General features: G+C 42.1%; 1 protein-coding gene across 13 annotated transcripts in view; it reads left to right on the top strand.

The window, feature by feature from the left end:
• The window catches only part of PTPRM (protein tyrosine phosphatase, receptor type M), a 742,666-nt gene that overhangs the window by 168,778 nt on the left and 552,899 nt on the right, over nucleotides 1-20,989 (top strand). For all 13 annotated transcript variants that reach the window (XM_021097712.1, XM_021097707.1, XM_021097710.1 and 10 more), the window contains exon 2: nucleotides 14,377-14,499. In XM_021097712.1, coding sequence (XP_020953371.1) covers nucleotides 14,377-14,499 — 123 coding nt within the window. The remainder of the gene's footprint in view (nucleotides 1-14,376; nucleotides 14,500-20,989) is intronic.

Here is a 20,989-nt window from a genome sequence, read left to right as displayed (position 1 = left end):
GGTAAGGTGTTGGGTAGGGAGGTGGTTGACTGGCAAATTTTGGGCTTGAGCCCCTGGTTTGTGGTTCCATAGCCATTGTAGGCAATATCCAGTCAGAGCCACCTGTCACTGCCACTTCCTGTTTCAGACGGCATGCCACACGCACAGCTATTACTCTCTGATGTTCACATCTTATCACAGTAAGTGCCCTTTCTCTTTTGCCACCAAGTCCAGCCTTCACCCTCTCCCTGGAAGATAGATAACAAATGTTACAAAAGTATTCTGTCTTCTATGGGCATACATCTTCAGGATTATGGTCAGAATTGGCCCCTGGAAATCCTTCAGGGAACTTCAGGGTTGAAGACCAGCATTTTGTTTCTCAATGACTGCAGATCTTTAAATAGGAGGATGATGCTGAAGCCAGTGAGATGTATGCACTTGGGAAAGGATGAAGGGAGAAGGAATGGTGACTGATGGTTAGGCTCCTGGATTAAAGGCAAGGCTTCTGTATCTCTTAACCCTCCCATCTTCGTGGCTGAAATCATGCACATAAATTTTACATATTATGTGGGCTGAGTATGCCCCCCTTTTATACAATGAACAAGACACATGATCTGTGACTTGTCCAAAGATAGAAAAGGTAGCTGACATATCCAGACCTTTGTGAATCCTGGGTCTCAGATTCTAATTAGGTTGAGTCAGCCTTGCAAGTTACCAGCCTTTGTTGTAGAATAAGTATGCCTAATGATAGGAAATTGGAATGAATGTTTTACCAAGAGGATATAGGAAATTCTATTTACTTTTTCCTTATGCATAATTTGATTCTAGCCAATGAATGTGATGTGGAGAAAAAAAATTTTCATTGAGGGAAATACATTTTGTTGAGTTTGGGTTAATCAGCATCTAGGGAAAATCCACAATTGACTTGATGTTTTAGGCTGAATAGCAGGGCTTGGCTGTACTGTATATGGGGGGGGGTTCAGAAGTTTATTTTATCAGCTGTCCCAGATAATGATTTTATGCTAATCACATTATCAAGAGATGGATTTGTAAATCATACTAAACTGGCAGGGACACTACTGGACATAAAATTAGATTCTGCTCTTTATTAATTTCCTGGGTCTCTCTGACCAACAACCAGGATCGTTTTCTACCCAGGAAAGCTCTTCTCGTTGAATAGTTCCACTTAGGAGAAAAATTACAGAGTGGGGGTTTCTTAGCATGAAAGTAGAGAACAACATTCAGCATTTTGATCAAGAGGTGTTATTCTGTGGCCCTTATTCACCTGAGAGGGATTTATGGCTATGAAGACTTATTTAGAGCAGTCATCTTCAAAAGGCTTCCTCCACACCCTTTGAGGCGAATAGTACAGTCTGTTGAGGTATGGAAGAAAATATTTGAACTTCAGTTTCTATTTATTTTTTAGTTTTAGCTTTAAGGGTTCAATTATAGTTGTGTCTAATAATCTGAATATGTGAAGTACTATATTATATAATTTTTAAGTTAAACTGGAGGGCTGTGTCTTCATTTATTTATAATCTTAATATCTAAAATGCTTATTTTGCTTTTTAGAACTGAGGTTGTAGTTAATTTACAAAGTTGTGTTAGTTTCAAGTGTACAGTAAAGTGACTCAGGTACACAGATCTTTTTTTTCAGATTCTTTTCCATTATAGGGTATTACAAGATACTGAATTTAGTTCTCTGTGTTAAGTAGCTCCTTGTTGCTGACCCATCTTATATTTAGTAAAGTGTGTCTTTTAATCCTAGACTTCTTGTTGAGTCCCCCTTTCCCCTTTGGTAACCATAAGTTTGTTATCTGTGTCTGTGAGTCTCTTTCTGTTTTGTAAATAAGTTCATTGTGTGATTTTTTTGGGTTCTGCGTATGTGGTACCACATGATATCTGTCCTTCTCTGTCTGACTTAGTTCATTTGATCATCTCTGGGTCCATCCATGTTGTTACCAGTGGCCTTATTTCATTCATTTGATTTCTGAGTAAAAGGTGGTACCTTTTCAAAACGCTGAAATTATTTTTACCTTCCTATGTAGGTTTGAAATAACTGATCCAGAGCACTTTTCTTTTCTCTTTTCTTTTCTATTCTTTTCTTTTTTGCTTTTTTTTAAGGCCCTCTACCTGGATACAAATCCTCAAGTCTCAGACCCCATCCTTGACCTTCTGGATCAGAAACCCTGGCACCCATGGCATATGGAAGTTCCCAGGCTAGGAGTCGAATCAGACCTGTAGCCTCGGGTCTGCACCACAGACACAGCAATGCAGCATCCGAGCCATGTTTGCGACCTACGCTGCTGCTCAGAGCAACCTGCTGAGCAAGGCCAGGGATCAAACTGACATCCTTATGGATACTAATTGGATTTGTTTCCAGTGCGCCACAATAGGAGCTCCCTAGAGCTCTTTTCTAAAATGGGTCAAAGATTCATTTATTCTGGGCCCTTTCTTAAGATCTCAGGTCCTGGATAAATAGGTGAGACTAGGACAGTGGTTCACAAACATCTGTGTACATCAGAAGTACCTGCTTGCGGCTTGTTAAAACACAGATGGCCGATTGCCAGGGCCCACCCCAGGGTTTCTGATCCAGAAGGTCAAGGATGGGGTCTGAGAACTTGGATTTCTCTCCAGGTTAGAGGGACCCACTTTGAGAATCTCAGCTCCTGAGATGAGGTGAGACATACTGACCTGGATTTGCTCATCTTCTTCCTCAGACTGCTCCGGCAGAGACTTTGTCGTTTTGTTTTCCTTTCCCACTCCTGTTGTGGGGATGGAGGCAAGACAAGCTGCTTTTCACACTGTATTTTTTTTTTTTTATATTGATGTGGAGGATGAAAGCACCAGTGTGATATTCAGGGAGATTCAAATTTACAGGGAATTCCCACGAGTGGTTTAATTAAATCCTCTTCTTTGTATGTGGAGAAGAGACAGGTTGGTAATGATTTGGCTGCATCTATACAATATTTTGGAATAGAAATAACACTATTAACCATTAAAAAAAAAAAAAAAGCGGATTTTGAGATCAATTCTAAAAAGGCATGGTTGGAAGTTCCCGGTGTGGCTCAGCGGTAATGAGCCCGACTAGTATCCATGAGGACGAGGGTTCAATCCCTGGCCTCACTCAGTGGGTTAAGGACCTGGCATTGCCGTGAATGGTGGTGTAGGTCGCAGACATGGCTTGGATCTGGCATTGCTGTGCCTGTGGCGTAGGCTGATGGCTACAGCCCTGATGTGACACCTAGCTTGGGAACTTCCATATGCCGCATTTGCGGCCCTAAAAAGCAATGAATAGATAGATAAATAAATAAATAAATAAATAAATTTATGTAAAAGGCATGGTTATTTGTTGCAATCAGGCCTTTTAAAAAATTAGGAATCAATAGATTGATATGAAATGAAGTGGGGTGTGAGTGCGATAAGCCATAGAAACTTTAAGAACTCATTTCCTTGAATTATACGAAGTATACCCATCAGCAGATAGCACTTTTTACAATAGAGCATGGCACGAAACATGTAAATGCAATGTGTAAAAACTGCTGGCTGGATTAAATTATGTGAAAGAACATTCTGTAATGCTTAGTGTCAGATTCACTAAGCATCAGTGGGACATTCAAAGTTTAAGAGGCGTTATATACTTTCATTATTGGCAGGCAATTAAATGTACATGTCCCCGGGATTGATTCACAAGAAGGCAGTGGTTTTGCTGTTGGTGCAGGGTTTTTATTTTTTTCACTTTGAAAACAATTATGTATATTATAGCTCACTTCTGTTTATCCTTTGAAAAAATGTAGTTTATAGCCATTTATCTCCCAGCTCTACATTTGAAATAAATGGAAAGGACCACCTGAGATTACACGTATTTTAGGAAAATAGAACATATAACATTAATTCTGTTAGCACTAGTTTTTGATCTGCCCTCTCTGTAGAGAGTCCCATTTAATACTTTATGCATTTGATAAAGGCTGCCTTAAATGGGGTCATTCTGTATTTAGAACAAATGAGAAAAATGTTCCAGAAATCTCCTCAAGGAGTATTACAGTCTTTTTACAAAATGACTTTAAAAGGACTGTAATTATAACAAGAAGGATGATTGCTGGAATATATAAGTCAATTTAACCTGTTAAAGTCAGAACGACTCCAAATGTGTGTGTATCTTAACAAAGAATGTGAAATTAACATTGGATCCTCTTCCACCAGCTTCTAGAAACAGAATGTTCGGGGGTTTATTTACAGCGCAATACATGTAACAATCAGTAGACAAATATTACAGGTTGCCCTTTGCTGACTTTATAAAGGTGGTTAAGGGTGAAGATGCACAGACTTGAAAGAGCATGAACTTGGGATGCAGACCTTGCTTGGGCTGCTAGTCCTGTACCAAACACTGTGTGACTTTGGACAATATATTTGCCAAACTGCCGTTTGTAAGAGTAGGGATGTTTCAAACAGGATCCAGCCGGAGACAGAAACTGTGCAGTCTTGTGAGCAGAGGGAGTTTAATATAAGGGGTCACTATATTACAGCAGATTAGAATGCTGGAAATTGGCCAGTTGGAAGAAATAGCTGGTGTGAGAGGCTGCTGCTCCAGGGCGGGGTAAAGTCCCAGGAGAATATCCATCCAGAGCTGAGATCCAGGGTCCCGGGGATGGCAGGAAGGTCGCTGTGGGGCCACAGCTATAGGACGTGGAGGAAATGTGTCCTCCATGGTGGCCAGGAAAGCCTTTCATGGGATGTGTCCTTCGGGGGTGCTCCACCACAGAGCCCCTCGGGGTGCAGGTGCTCTGCTGACCCCAGACATCGGAGGAGCTGGGCCCGGGAAGCTTCTGCCCTGTGGGTCTGGGGCTCCTGGAGTCACACGTGCTGGGGAGCCTTCCAGAGAGTTCTGCAAGCCTTCTCCTCCCTCCTGCCCTGCCTCACCCAGACCCTCGGCTGGCAAAGCTTAAAGTCCTACCACCTGCGACAGGGAGCTCAGTCAGAGGGCCTGGGTACGTTGTTGCAGAGCAGGCGATGATAAGTGAAGTTAGGGCTGAGAGGTAAATACAGTGAGATCTGGCCAAAGGCATACTGATGCTTGTTGCCTTCTGGCTTTGTAAGGTGAAATATACATGTAAACATTTGCGTGGGTTTTGTTATGTGACGAGTTCTTTGATCAGATATATTGAGACCGCAGTTGAGACATACTGAGACTGGTTGTGAGGATTAAATGAAATAATGACTGTCTGTTGCCCGAAGCAGAATCTGACCGGCACACTGCAGATGTTTAGGAAATGGTAGCTGTTAAGATGAAGGGACTCTGCAGAACACAGGGCATTCACATGGCAGTGCTGACATAAACTTCAAACTAAATTAATGTTCCTGGTACTGGTTCTCACCCCAAACCGTAAAGGCTATGGGTAGCACCCTTTGAAGGGACATGAAGTCAGTTTCGTGAACCCAGACTCAACCTTTTATGAAATCGAATAGAAATGAAAAAGGTCGGAGTTCCCATTGTGGCTCAGCAGTTAGCAAACCCAACTAGCATCCATGAGGACGCAAGTTCGATCCCCGGCCTCGATCAGTGGGTTAAGGATCCAGCATTGCCGTGAGCTGTGGTGTAGGTCACAGACATGGCTCGGATCCTGTGTTTCTATGGCTGTGGTGTAGGCTGGTGGCTATAGCTCCGATTGGACCCCTAGCCTGGCAACCTCCATATGCCATGGGTGTGGCCCTAAAAAGACAAAAAAGACCAAAAAAAGAAAAAAGAGAAGAAAGAAATGAAAAAGGTGGTTGTATCTCAGTAGAGAGAAATGTAGTCAGTAAAATGGACATATATGTGCACTGGGTTAAGATGTCAGAAGGTTGGCAACTTAGTATAGATTTACAAGGAGATCCTGCTGAATAGCATTGAGAACTTTGTCTAGATACTCATGTTGCAACGGAACAAAGGGTGGGGGAAAAATGTAATTGTAATGTATACATGAAGGGTTACCTGACCCCCTTGCTGTACAGTGGGAAAATAAAAAAATTATTAAAAAAAAACAGATGTCATATCTTTCCATTTCTTTACATCTTCTTTGATTTCTTTGATTAAGGTTTTATAGTTCTCGGCATATAGGTCCTTTACCTCTTTGGTCAGGTGTATTCCGAGGTATTTGATTTTGTGTGGTACAATTTTAAAAGGTATCGTATTTTTGTATTCCTTTTCTAATGTTTCATTGCTGGTATACAGAAATGCAACTGACTTCTGAATGTTAATCATATCCTGCCACTTTGCTGAATTTATTAATCAGTTCAAGGAGTTTTGGGGTTGAGTCCTTAGGGTTTTCTAGGTATAGAATCATGTCATCTGCATACAGTGACAGTTTGATCTCTTCTCTTCCTATATGGATGCCTTTGATTTCTTTTGTTTGTCTAATTGCTGTGGCTAAGAAATGGAAAGATATTCCATGTTCCTGGATTGGAAAAATCAATATTGTGAAAATGGCCGTCCTACCCAAAGCAATCTACAGATTCAATGCAATCCCTATCAAATTACCTATGACATTTTTCACAGAACTAGAACAAACAATCCAAACATTTATATGGAACCACAAAAGACCCAGAATCGCCAAAGCAATCCTGAGAAACAAAAACCAAGGAGGAGGCATAACTCTCCCAGACTTCAAGAAATACTACAAAGCCACAGTCATCAAAACAGTGTGGTACTGGTATCAAAACAGACAGACAGACCAATGGAACAGAATAGAGAATCCGGAAATTAACCCTGACACCTATGGTCAATTAATCTTTGACAAGGGAGGCAAGAACATCAAATGGGAAAAGGAAAGTCTATTCAGCAAGCATTGCTGGGAAACCTGGACAGCAACATGCAAAGCAATGAAACTAGAACACACCCTCACACCATGCACAAAAATAAACTCCAAATGGCTGAAAGACTTAAATATACGACAGGACACCATCAAACTCCTAGAAGAAAACATAGGCAAAACACTCTCTGACATCAACATCATGAATATTTTCTCAGGTCAGTCTCCCAAAGCAATAGAAATAAGAGCAAAAATAAACCCATGGGACCTCATCAAACTGAAAAGCTTTTGCACAGCAAAGGAAACCAAAAAGAAAACAAAAAGACAACTTACAGAATGGGAGAAAATAGTTTCAAATGATGCAACGGACAAGAGCTTCATCTCTAGAATATATAAGCAACTTATACAACTCAACAGCAAAAAAACCAATCAATCAATGGAAAAATGGGCAAAAGACCTGAATAGACATTTCTCCAAAGAAGATACACAGAAGGCCAGCAAACACATGAAAAAATGCTCAACATCGCTGATTATAAGAGAAATGCAAATCAAAACTACCATGAGATACCACCTCACACCAGTCAGAATGGCCATCATTAATCAATCCACAAATAACAAGTGCTGGAGGGGCTGTGGAGAAAAGGGAACCCTCCTGCACTGCTGGTGGGAATGTCAACTGGTACAGCCACTATGGAGAACAGTTTGGAGATACCTTAGAAATCTATACATAGAACTTCCATATGATCCCGCAATCCCACTCTTGGGCATCTATCTGGACAAAGCTCTACTTAAAAGAGACACATGCACCCGCATGTTCATTGCAGCACTATTCACAACAGCCAGGACATGGAAACAACCCAAAAGTCCATCGACAGATGATTGGATTCGGAAGATGTGGTATATATACACAATGGAATACTACTCAGCCGTAAAAAAGGATGACATCATGCCATTTGCAGCAACATGGATGGAACTAGAGAATCTCATCCTGAGTGAAATGAGCCAGAAAGACAAAGACAAATACCATATGATATCACTTATAACTGGAATCTAATATCCAGCACAAATGAACATCTCCTCAGAAGAGAAAATCATGGACTTGGAGAAGAGACTTGTGGTTGCCTGATGGGAGGGGGAGGGAGTGGGAGGGATCGGGAGCTTGGGCTTATCAGACACAACCTAGAATAGATTTACAAGGAGATCCCGCTGAATAGCATTGAGAACTATGTCTAGATACTCATGTTGCAACAGAAGAAATGGTGGGGGGAAAAACTGTAATTGTAATGTATACATCTAAGGATAACCTGACCCCCTTGCTGTACAGTGGGAAAAAACAAAAAAAAAACAAAAAAAAACAGATGTCAGAAGGTTGGGTCATGATCAAAACCTATGTGCTCCAATATTGCTCTGAAGGGTAGGCTCTGATTCTGGTCAGTTGGTTTCCTCGGACTTCTCTCCAGCCCCGAAGCTTCAGTGGGATATGGCGTGGTCATGGGAAAGAGCTTGCAAGGTTTCCTTTGGGGAGAAGTGGCCCATCCTCTCCTTTACAGCTTCTGATCCTAATGACACCACATTCCTCTCGGATCTAGTGAACACCTCTCAGCTAATCCACAGAAAGAAGAAAGATAAATTCCCTCCAAGATACAAATAACAGTATTTTATTTTCATAAATCATGAATGACCTTTATAGACAGCTAGCCTTGTTCTGATTATTGCCAAGAAAAAAAAAAGTTCAGCTTTTCCAAAGTGAAAGCTGTGAAAGCCATAGTTGGTGGAGACTTCATTAACATTTAACTGGCATAGAGTTTTCAACCATAATAAAAAGTGAGCATGTTCAATGATTTAGTCACATTTGCAGCTGATTCATTTAGGAATACACCAGGCCAGGGCTAGGGGTTTTGTGGTGCTCTGCTGAGATTGTTTTCATTGTTTAAGTGGATATTACACTTAGAAAATCATTTTAGGAAAAATTATTGTAGTCAAATTCTGCATAGAATATTGGGGAATTCATTACCCGTTTTGCTAAAAACACATTTATTGGGTGCCTACCACATACCAGCTCTAGGGAATATCAAGATGACTAAGGTAGAGTTACAATTAGAATTACTTTTGAGCAGAATTCCTGGACTTCCAGATACTTGTTCCCTTCAAACTCTGCAGCTCACACACACACAGACACGTACACACACACACACACACACACACACACACGTGCAGGTGCACACACACACACACTAGCATGGTTTCACCTGATTTCTAAAGCATATGGCGCCATGCTTCAGTAATAGTGCACACAGCCTGCCGTTTTTAGTTGGGAGAGAAATACGCAAACTCATGGTAACCCACTTAGATTTTGTTGAGAGAAGCCATATTCATAAAGACCATTTTAAGGGATATTACAGTTTTATCCCAGGATGTCCTGAGCTCCCACTAAATCAAGTTTATCTCATTGAAGTCTGACAACCTGCTATCTTGACATGATACTGAATAGAGCCTCACGGTCCTCCTCCACCATCCTGTCTTCTCTCCCTAAAATGGTTTGTCCTCTAGGACTGAAGTGTGGCAGGTTCCACGGGTGCTCTGCTTAGGGTCTCAGAAGGCCAAAATCAAGCCAGCGGCTGATCTGGGCTCTTATCTCAAGACTGGGGGAGGAGTTCCTGTCGTGGTGCGGTGGTTAATGAATCCGATTAGGAACCATGAGATTGCAGGTTCGATCCCTGGCCTTGCTCAGTGGGTTAAGGATGTGGCATTGCCATGAGCTGTGGTGTAGGTCACAGATACGGCTCGGATCCCGCGTTACTGTGGCTCTGGTGTAGGCTGGTGGCTACAGCTCCGATTGGACCCCTAGCCAGGGAACCTCCATATGCCACGGGAGTGGTTCAAGAAAAGGCAAAAAAAAAAAAAAAAAAAAAAAAAAGACTGGGGGAGAGTCCGTTTCCAGGCTCATCAGGTTGTTGGAAAATTTACTTCTGTGTAGGGCAGAGGTCCTCCTTTCCTTGCTGGCCTTTGGCAGGAGGTCATTCTTGGTCTCCAGAGGCAGCCTGCTCTCCTGTGGATGGCTTCTCCTGCTTTGTCACCCTTTTCTGACTTGTCCCACTGTACCTCTGCCTTAGTTACTGTATGTGGAAAGTCAAGACCATAGTATCCACCTTATGGGGCCGGCATGAGGATTAAACTCATCCCCAGTAAAGATAAGCCCCTGTTACTAGCTTTAGTATTAATATTATCATCTCATAGACACTGTGAAATATGTCATCCGTCATATTTTCCTCTTGTCACTGGCTGCCCCCAAGCTCAAAGTGAAATTCGTGGCCAACATCCTGTAAATGTCCCCAGGGACATTTTATTTTTGGTCTTTTGTCTTTTTAGGGCTGCACCCAAGGCATATGGAGGTTCCCAGGCTAGGAATCGAATTGGAGCTGTAGCTGCCAGCCTACACCACAGCCACAGCAACACCAGATCCGAACTGTGACTGCCACCTACAACACAGCTCTCAGCAACGCTGGATCCACTGACCGAGGCCAGGGATTGAACCTGTATCCTCATGGATAGTCGTTGGGTTCATTAACCCCTGAGCCACGATGGGAACTCCCCCCCTTTTTTTTATTACTTGGTGATAGTGGTGGAGTCCCAGCCATATTCCTGATAGAATCTTAATTTTTTTTTTTTTTTGCTCAACTTTGCTTGCTTTTTAACTTTCACTTGTCTTCAGTCTTACTAATTTAATTTTCATATTATTGTGTTGCACGGCCTGTCCTGGAACCGACTATATAGTCATCATTCTTGGTCAGAACTCTTCATCCTTGTCGTTGGTTACTTGAGTATTTGACACCCATTGACACCTCCTTTTTCATAATAATTCCTTCCTCCAGCACAAGTTGGTGTTGTATTCAAACCTGCTAAGGGAAAGCCTTTCTCAAGGTGTAGTGGAGGTGTGTGGGCAAGCACACATGCGTGTGTGTGTGTGTGTTTGTGTGTGTGAGAGAGAGAGAAGGTGAGGGGTGCTGACCACCACCCTCCCCAGCTTGTATTACCTTTCCTCCCTCTTGTATGTGACTTTGACTTTGTCCTGAGTCCCCTCTACAAAAGAAAAATAATTTATCTTGATTTGATGGGTAAACATGGTTCACCCATGAACTATTGGGCGTCCGTCCAAGTAAGACAATTCTGGAGAAACCTTGGTTTGTTGCTGACAGTATGCCTCTGCCGGATGGCAAACCACCTATGTTATTGTGAACATGGAGGAGACATATATATTTGGAAATGCTTCATTTCACCACATTTCAGGGACTTTGCTTACTTAGCACATTCTTCGCTGGCCCCAAGGCCCTCACTTGAAACACCCAGCTGGCCTCTGCTCTTTGCTCCTAGGGCGCCATGGAGGAGCCCACGCTCTTCGCCTCCTCCCCCAGTGCACTGTATAAATCCCACTTCTCTATTCGAGCTCTTTGCAAGAAAGTGAACCCCTGAACGTCCTTGTTGTAGGAGGTATAGATAGTAAGAAGGATTTAAGAACTAGTAATGGCTGATACTGGTGGACATACCCCCCTCTGTGAGACTAACCACACTTGCTACCTAATTGATGCCTCATAAATTAACACCATGTGAGGTCTGTATGTCTTCTCATTTTGTTGGTAAAGACACTGGGTTCAGGGAAGCTAGATGATTTGTCTACCAACACAGAGCCCATAGGGCAGGAATGGGGACGTGCTAAACCTCTGTCCCCGGAACCCATTCATCTCAACGCTACACAAAAACACCTTGAAATCTAAAGGTTTCATTGTTCTCTCTTTAGTTGGTTACATCAATCCCAAGGCTGTCTCCCTTACCCTCGCCTTATTTTAGCTCAGTAAATCACCTTTGCTGTTTTGAGGGTCTCACATCTGCTTGCAGGCCAGTGTTGGGTCTGAAAAGTAGTGTGCAGGGGAATGTATCTTGGGGAAATGGGAATTCATAGTCTACCTCATTTTCCAGTGCTTCGATAATGATAATCCTCTGTTGGTCCAGAGAGAACCATAGCATTCTTTTTAGGTTTCCTTTCAAGTGATAAAAACAGCTTTATGTAATGGGAAAATTATATCTTTGCATCAGTGTTGTATTAATCTTTGGGGTTTGCTGTCAGCCATGTAAGCTCTCATCTTTATATTTGGATATATCTGCGGTGCCAAGAGTTGTTTCCTAAACCAGATCTCTAACCAGCCTTGAGCTGTTTTGTGGATGCCCCAAGCTATTTCTCACTGTTTAAGATTGCACTGCAAGACTGCCATCAAAGTACCATCTATGTTTCCATTGGGGGTCCCTTTTCTGTCAAAATCCATGGTTTGTTCTTCCTTTTGAATATTATTAGTGCTACAGCTGTCTGGGCTTATTCCTACAGCTCTGAAGCTGTTTTCTATATCAAAATGAGAGTTTGCAACCAAGGGAAAACATTTCTTGTGAATGTTTGCATAGTCTTCTAACATTTTTTTACCCCAAATTAGAAAGTTGTTGGTGTTAGGTGCTGGAAACAAATCCACTTTGTTTCAGAACTTGTTAAGGCTGAAGCTGAGTACGAGGGAAGTATAAATTAGCAGTTGTTGTCAAGGTGAGGTATGGAGTTAATGCTGTATCTTTGTAATGAGTTTTCTGTTCCCAGCAAAGTGTTTAATTGGCCAGTTCCGTTAAAAGTGCTACAGAAGATGGTGGCCAGAGCCACTAATTTCACCATCATGCCTGGAGCCTGTGACTAAAACCAAGGCAGAAAGCTGGGGGACACCTCTTAAAATGGCCTGAGGACCCTTGTCTCCACCCTGTTGAACAATTTTTTTAAAAATCAGTGATTACAGAAAGCATGTGTCATCAAATTGGCAGGTAACCCAAATCTAGGTTGGATGACTAACATCTGGATGACAAAATCAGGATCCCAGAAATTTTCAACGGGCTGGAGAGATGCACTGAAAACAGGGAGATGTGGTCTAGAGAGGATAAATGTACAGAAAGTCACCTACCTTACTGCTAGAGGTGAGAAATGGTTCAGTGGCAGTGGTATAAGAAGGATGTGGGATTCCAGGCTCCAGCAAACTCAGGATGGACTACCAAGCACTCTGCCTGGGCTGTTGACAGAGCATGCAGTCAAGGTCAAGGGAAGTAGCTGGTAGAAGTCAGGCTGCAGTACAGGGAGTCATTGTTCTGGAAGAGTACTGATAAACCTGCTGGTATTCAGAACCCCTGCCAGAATGGCAAATGTCTGAGGGCCTTCTAGTACCTGGAGGAGCACAACCATAGAACTTGATGGCTGCTTTTGAATATTCAGCTTTCCTGCATAAGAGCTGGGATGTTTCACTGCTCCTTCTCAGGGTAGAGCTAAGATAAATGGTATGAATTTCAAGAGGCAGCATTTGGGCCTTTTTAAGGGGAATTGTTCACATGATAGGGATGGTTGTCTAGGTTCTGAGTGCCTCACCTCTTCAGAAGCTTCTAGAAGGTTGTAGAAGTGACGTAAGCATTTGGATGGAAATTGGAGCAGGTGTCCCTTGCTTTCTCTTTTACCTCTGAGTTTGTGCCATTGCTTTATTATTGTTGTTTTATTTATCTTCTTGCTGCCAGGGCATACAGTACAGCCAGAGTGTCATTATATTCCTACGTGTGTTTTCTTGACCAGACCCTTAATTCTCGTCATTGGCAAGTGATTATAATTAATCTTTTAAATTATTCTAATTAATAGCATTCTATAAGGGGTAGTAGGATTTTCACGATAATTAAGATGATGGATATAATCCTTCTCTTTAGCAATGTGAAACACTGGGGGAAGGATTTGATACCATAATAATTCAAAGTAACAGGAGACATTTAAGAAGGTGCGGGGTGGGACTTAAAATTGTCAGTGTTCCCCAGGATGCTGAAACAGCAGACCTGCTTTGCATATACAGCATTTTCTTTTATTCTTTGTTTCTTTAAGTAGTTTCATTTTTAGCATCAAAATTAAGCAGATGTTTACCACATGTTCAGTTTTGAATTTATTCTTGTCTTTAAAAATTGTGTGGACTGTAGGCAAATTTATAATCTCGTTTAATTTCGAGACCTCCAATCTCCAAGATATTCAAGCAAAATCTGTTTCTATGTTAGATTCAGAGTAATCCTTAGAAAAATATTTTGCAAGCTACATCCATGGTGTCAACTGTGTTTTGACCTCTACCATCTTGCCAGTGTTGTGGTGGGAATATTTCTTTTAGTTTTTGGGGACAAGTTTTAATTTTTTTCTATTGAAAACACGTTGAATATCTGGGATGGCTCTATTGAAGTTTTGAACCCAAGATCAATTATGCCAAATTAATATGCATCTGGAAATATGAGTTATACATTTGCCAAGGTCTTACTTTCAGTTGGATTATGCAAATGTTGGCTTCTTTGGGGAGAAACAATATCATATGGCGGTATCGATAAGTCATGGCTAGTACGCGGCTAGCACTTAGCAAGGATGCAGTGGGGTCGGGATCCACCGTTCCTGAGCAAAAAGGCCAAATCAGATTTAGTTGAGCATTAAGTAAGTGTATGGTTCCCTGCAGTCATCATAGCCTCTTCCAGAGGTCTGGCTGTTATTAACGTTACTCTTCCTTCTTTTCCATTCTAGGTGGTTGCCTCTTTGATGAGCCTTATAGCGTGTGTGGATACAGTCAGGCTGAAGATGATGACTTCAATTGGGAGCAGGTGAATACCTTGACCAAACCAACTTCTGACCCATGGATGCCATCAGGTTTGCTTTTAGTTTTAAGTTCTCTTTTTAAAATCAAAGATGCGCAAGAGTCCTAACCACAGTAAATGTTCACTGGGCATTGGTTGAATGAGTGAGGGTGTTGGTCTTTGAGTGTGGTGTTGAAGGCTGATTAGCTAGTGAGGATAGTGGAAGAGGATGGATGACAAAGAGTTGCCCTTTGTATCTCTCCCTTTAAAGTGTAATTAAAGTTTACTGTCTTTATCTTTGGATACACCCGAGCTAGATTAATGGGCATTATCCAAGTGAGCCTTTCCCGAACAGCTGATATGGAAAATAGATTGATGTCTCTTCTGGCACATGTGTCTAGTGGAGGGCACTCTGGCTGGCGAATCCAAATAACAGTCTCCATCACAGATAGGGGACCTTGGGAGGGGATGCTTCTGGCAATTGGGAATCTGGGAGGAAGCCAGTGACCTTGAAAGAATTCTGATTAAATGGTGCACATGCGTGGGTACTTTTGTCCACTGTGGAAGCGCTTAGTACCATTTCTGATGAGTGAGAAACATTTGATCATTGAACACCAGCAAGAATTCTACTTCTCATTTGGAGGGAAGAATGAGAAGATGGTACTCAGGAACTCTGGTCAGATTGGAGCTTGATCATTTTAAGTCACTATTTTTAGGCTACGGTGGGGTCAGGCATCCCTTTAAAATTTTAGGTTTACAGATTCACTTTACAAATGGGGTAATGAGTGTGCCCCATTCAGGATTCACACTGCAAGACATGTCATTCTGATTCGGATTTCAGATAAAGTACAGTTTTTATATTTGTTTCATGGCTATTAAGGTTTTCATTAGTGCATCTATATTTATTTATATTTAGTAGGTATTTATACCTACTAAAGTATAGTATTTATATTTAGTAGGTAATCTTGGAAAGATAGCTTTGAAACATGAACTAGGGTTTTATGTTGTTCTGAAGCTTGAGCAGGTATGATGTCCACCAAGTTCTTGCTGTCTCTTTCCCATGTTTGACTCCTTAAAACTTCACAGAAAGGAGCATTGGGCACCCGAACCCTGGGGCTTTACCGGATTCCAAGACCTGGCTCTTGCTGGTTCCCCTCCCCCTCAGCTGACAGTCCTGTTCTTTCTTTTTCTCTTGTGCATATGTGCTTCTGAATATTACTTGTGTTTGAGATAGTGGTGTTTTAGCTGCTTTTACAAATTTCGGCCCTGCTTTATTGTTGGGGTGGGAGAAGGGGAAGAGGAGGGTCCAGCAGCCCCCCTGGCGTGGAGCTGTCCTTTCCCGAGCAGACTTCTCACCCCAAAGGCCTCTGGCCCTCACCTGCTTGCTCACTCTCTCTCCCTCCCCCCACCTCCCACACCCCAAGCATCCTGCCTGTGTCAGGGAGGCTGGGAGGGCACTCAGGTTTCTCCACAAGGGTGCACTCAGGAGAGTGCCCATCATGGCTCAGCAGGTTACGAACCCGACTAGTATCCATGAGGATGTGGGTTCGATCCCTGGCCCTGCTCAGTGGGTTAAGGATCCCTCCTTACTGTGACCTGTGGTGTCGGTTGCAGATGGGGCTTGGCTCTGGTGTTTCTGTGGTTGTGATGTAGGCTAGCAGCTGCGGCTCCTATTCTATCCCTAGCCTGGGAACTTCCATATGCCCAGGTGCAGCCCTAAAAAAAGGCAAAAAAAAAAAAGAGTTCACTTAGGTTTTCTTTGTTTATCATCTTCTAATTTGGTGAACATTTTGTTATTTTCCCCAGTTGATTTCATGTTTGTGGTCCTTTTGATTGAAGCTGGACTTGGAAAAATTGTCTTTTACAAAGGAGCCCCAATAATGCAGTAACTTCTTCAGCCTCTGCTGGTTCTATTTCTGTCCCAGGATGACCCACCTCCCTCCATAAAAGAGGGGGAGGAATCACTTCTTGTTACCGTCTTGTCCTTTTCTTCTGTCTGATGTCTCATGATACCACCTCAGAACAAGTTGTCCAGCTTTATTTATAGAAAGGGTGGTTTCTAGAAGAAGCTGTTCCAAAAACATTGATACATATCAAAAGACCACATGGGCCCTGGAAGCATCAGTTGAGTATTTGAAGCAACACAGGGGAAGTGGCTTGGCAAATACTTGGCTTTTGATGCCCTTCTGCCTTTGGAAGAATGAAGCAGGGGGCTCTTACATGTTCTGCTTGAATTCGTTCTACCTCAGTTGAGTAATAGAATACTTGGTGATTAAGATGAGGCCTTTGTAACTCACGATCGCTGAATGTTCATCTTCTAACACTTTTGTCAGTTCCATCTGGTTTCTGATGGTTACCCAAGGTGTATCCTCAACACCCATCTGAAGCAGGGTGCCAGTCAGGGCCGGGACCTGTGGGTGGTTTGGGTGTCAGCAGGTCTGGAGGGAGTCGGGGAAGGACCAGCAGTGAGTTCTTCTCTCCTCTGACAGTGCCTGTGGGCGTGGGGCCATATAAAGCTGCTGAAAATTAATAGTCATCCCATCAGATTAAAAATTTTGCCATGATATGGGACTGTGAGTCCTTGTATTTTTTCCTGTTATTTGTTGAACAAACCTGAGTTATTCAAAAACGTCTTTGAGCCCTAGTGTGCGCCAGTCATGGTTACTGCAAGAGGTGAAGGATTGTGAGGTGATTCTTTCATCCTTGGAGCTTATCCACTTGGGAAAGAGAGTTACAAAAATACAATTAGCAAGCAATCTACAAGCCCACATAATGAAGTGTGGTATAGACTGGACGTGCTCTAAGAGCAGGTTGCTCACGGTAAGCCCAGTGAGTTAGAGACGACATGGGACATGGGCTTGTGCCAGGCTGACCTACCTGCCCAAAGTGAGAGGTCAAATCCTCGACAAATATCATTGTTCGAAGTCAGGCCGTGCCATCTTATAGACATGCATACACTATCCTAAGATATGGATTTGAATACCGAGCTTCCAGTATGTATATATAGCTGTGAGTTTTAAATATGCTTTAGTTTCAAGATTTTCTCCTTTTCCGTGAATACATATAGAATAATTTCTTCCCTTTAAAAACAAATTCCAAGGCTGGCCTGCTTACTTATGGTCAGATCCGACCATAGCCTTGTAAGAGTTAATTTTCTAAAACCTTTCTTGGAAATAGTGTTGGATTTGTTCTTGCGTGTGTATTTGCATTTGGTCTTGCACGTGCAAGCTGGTTCTGCTATGATGTCTTAGACCAACGTTTGGCTATATCCAGCCAGCAGCTGGTTTTTGTATGGCTTGTAAACTCAGGATGGTTTTCACATTTTTAAATGGTTTTGAAAAATCAAAATAATAATACTATTTTGTGACACATGAAATTCAAATTTTAGTGCCCATAAGCAAAGTTTGCTGGCACACAGCCCTGCTCATTTGTTAAATGTCTGTGGCTGGTTTCAAGCTGCAGTGACAGAGCTGAGGAGGCCGAGTAGTTGGTACACAGGGTGTAGGGTTCACAAAGCCTATATGCCTCCTGTTTGGACCTTTCCAGAATAATTTTGCTGACCTCTATCTCGGACCATTTTGGTACCAGCCTATAATTGTTGCTTTGGACTCCTGGCTTATATTGTAATGGTTTTCTGTATTCATACTACAACTATTGGCTTACAAACATTATTTCACATTTTCTTTCACTTTCAGATTATTTATTTTCCAAGTACTGGGCTATTGAAATAAGTAAGGAAAAACAAAAACAAAAAACAAAAAACATGATGATCAGAAATTTTCTCTTTCTTTCCATTAAATTGGCTATCTATTGGAAAATACTGTGATTTTCTTTATTGTTCAGTACCGACATTCTTGTGAGACGATTCTAATAAGCAAATAATCCATCAGGATAAATTTAAAAAGTCTGATGAGGGGCTAAAATTTTTACGCTGATGTTTAAATTTACTCTAAAATTTTTACATTTTTGGCATCTTTTCTGAAAATGATGCATCAGTGTGCAGAGTTTCTCTGTATCTTCATGTGCAAGGTTAATTTTAGCCACATTTTAAAAAATTAAATATAGTCTGGAGCTTTATACAAGCTGGCTTGATAACTACTCAGAAGTTGTGACATTGACCATGGAAATACATAGTTAGGGCAAATAAATACCAAAGGCCATTTAAAATTTTTTTTTTTTTTTGTCTTTCAAGCCAACATCTATGTTATGGTAGACAATGTTTTTGCAGCTCTGAACCACACGGTTTTCCTGGTGGTGAAATCATATCATACGTGCTTTCCCTTTTATCAATAAGCACGTGTTTCATTTCACATCCATCAATTTCCTTTAGCAAAGGGCAACTCTTTTAAGCTTTATCATAAGGATTATACTCTGAGCACAGATTTGATTAAGTAACCAAATAACAACCTGGTACATTTTTTTTTTTTGTCTTTTTCTAGGGCCGCACCTGTGGCATATGGAGGTTCCCAGGCTAGGGGTCCAATCAGAGCGGTAGCTGCTGGCCTACACCACAGCCACAGCAATGCTGGATCCTTAACCCGCTGAGCGAGGCCAGGGATTGAACCTGCCACCTCATGGTTCCTAGTCGGCTTCGTTAACCACAGAGCCACGATGGGAACTCCCCAACCTGGTAAATTTTGATAGTGCTTTTGCATTCTGTCACTTTACATACTGCAGTACAGTGTATCTGATTATCTGTGTATTCTAAGAGTCATTAATTCAGAAGTGTTGCATGATGCGAGAACATCTGTACAGGTTGACAGTGGTCAGTGTGTTTAAATGTTGTTAAAAGTGTGAAGTGTTTGGACCCTAGTGTTCTGGTTCTATGAAATGGGTAATTAATGTGTTGTTCCATGTCTTACGTTAGAAAACGTGATTCTGTTTTATATTAAAAAATAAATAATAAATTCATCCCAAGTATTAAAAATGTAAAGCTAGCTAAGAGCCATTGCCATTTTATATTAATAAAATTGACATTTCTTTGTGGGTTTTTTTGGCTTTTTAGGGCCCCACTCGCAGCGTAAGAGGTTCCCAGGCTAGGGGTTGAATCAGAGTATAGCTGCACAGCCACAGCCACAACTCGGGATCCGAGCCTCCTCTGCGACCTACACCACAGCTCATGGCAATGATCCTTAACCCACTGAGCAAGGCCAGGGATCATACCCACAACCTCATGGTTCCTAGTCGGATTCGTTTCTGTTGCGCCACAATGGGAATTCCAAAACTGATATTTCTTTATACCCTCCCCATGGTCCCCTTAAGATATCATACCCCTGAAAAGGCTATGATGAAGTAGACTGGACCCTGGTGATGGGAGAACATGATACTCATAATGCTTTTCTAGGTTGTATAGTGTGCATCCTGGGCAACCTCACTTGGCCTCCACATCTCTGTTTTAGGTAATGCAAACTGGGAAGGGTGGGGGTTGCTGATCTTCACAGAGATGCTGTGACTAAGGATTGAGTCATTGGGTGCCCACGTGAAAAGCAGAGAGAGGGTCATGCAGGAGGTAGGAAAATGTGCACTCTTCATGTGATGACCCAGAAAATAGAAAAAAACAATGGCTGCATATATTTATTTTGGGAAAGGTGATGGATTGGCAGTCAAAGGAATGACAGTTTCCTCTTGGGGTACATCCATCAGGTATGTTTTCCACCTGCCTGGGAAGACATCCCTATTTATTCACACCTCAGAGCTTATACAGGGCTTACTGAGTGTTGGAGAGCAGAAGACTCTGGGCTTGAAAAGACATTTTTCCTCCTTAAATTTCAGTGTGTATCTAGTGAGTAATATTTTGGCACAGAATGTTCACGCAGTTGTTTAATTATCCCATTCATTCTTTGAATCTGTCAACATTCAGCAAATATTTGTTGCACACCTGCTATGTGCTCGGCATCATTTGAGATGCTAGGGGTTCACCACCGTGTGAACCAGGTAATGACCCCCTCCCTCCCGGTGATGCACCTCCATTCTCAGTCTGGTGAGACCCTTCTTGAATGGCCAAGAGATGAGATCCTATTAGACCACGTGTCCCCTTATTAATTAATGACTTTCCGGGGAGTTCCCTGGGGGTCTAGTGGTCTTACTGCTGTAGCTGGGGTTCAATCCCTGGTCTGGGAACTGAGATTCCACGTCAAGCGGCTGTATGCTGTGGCTGAATAATAATAATGATAATAAAAATAATAATAATGACTAATAATAATGATAATAGTAATAATGACTTTTGAAAAGTAATATGGAATTCAGTCATTGGTCTAGCATGCCATATCATCAAATTTCGCTTTCTTGTATGTGCCATTTCTTAAAAACACACAAAAAGCAAAAACAAGAACAACAACAAAAAAATCACCACGACCCCAGGCACATGGTGACGCAGTGCCCTCTGATCCTTCTCCCTTAAAAGCCAAAGTCATTTTGCACAAGTCTGTGACTCCTGGCTATTGACAACAGTTGCTTCTTTGCTGTGTGTCCATCCTCACCATGACTCTGAGAGATTGGACAGCATTATCTGTTTTACACCTGAGGGCATGGGTGTTCAAAGAAGGTCTACCTTCCCAGGGCTC

The sequence above is a fragment of the Sus scrofa genome, chromosome 6 (assembly GCF_000003025.6).
Source record: "Sus scrofa isolate TJ Tabasco breed Duroc chromosome 6, Sscrofa11.1, whole genome shotgun sequence".
NCBI lineage: Eukaryota > Metazoa > Chordata > Mammalia > Artiodactyla > Suidae > Sus > Sus scrofa.
This window is presented reverse-complemented; position numbering and strand designations above follow the sequence as displayed.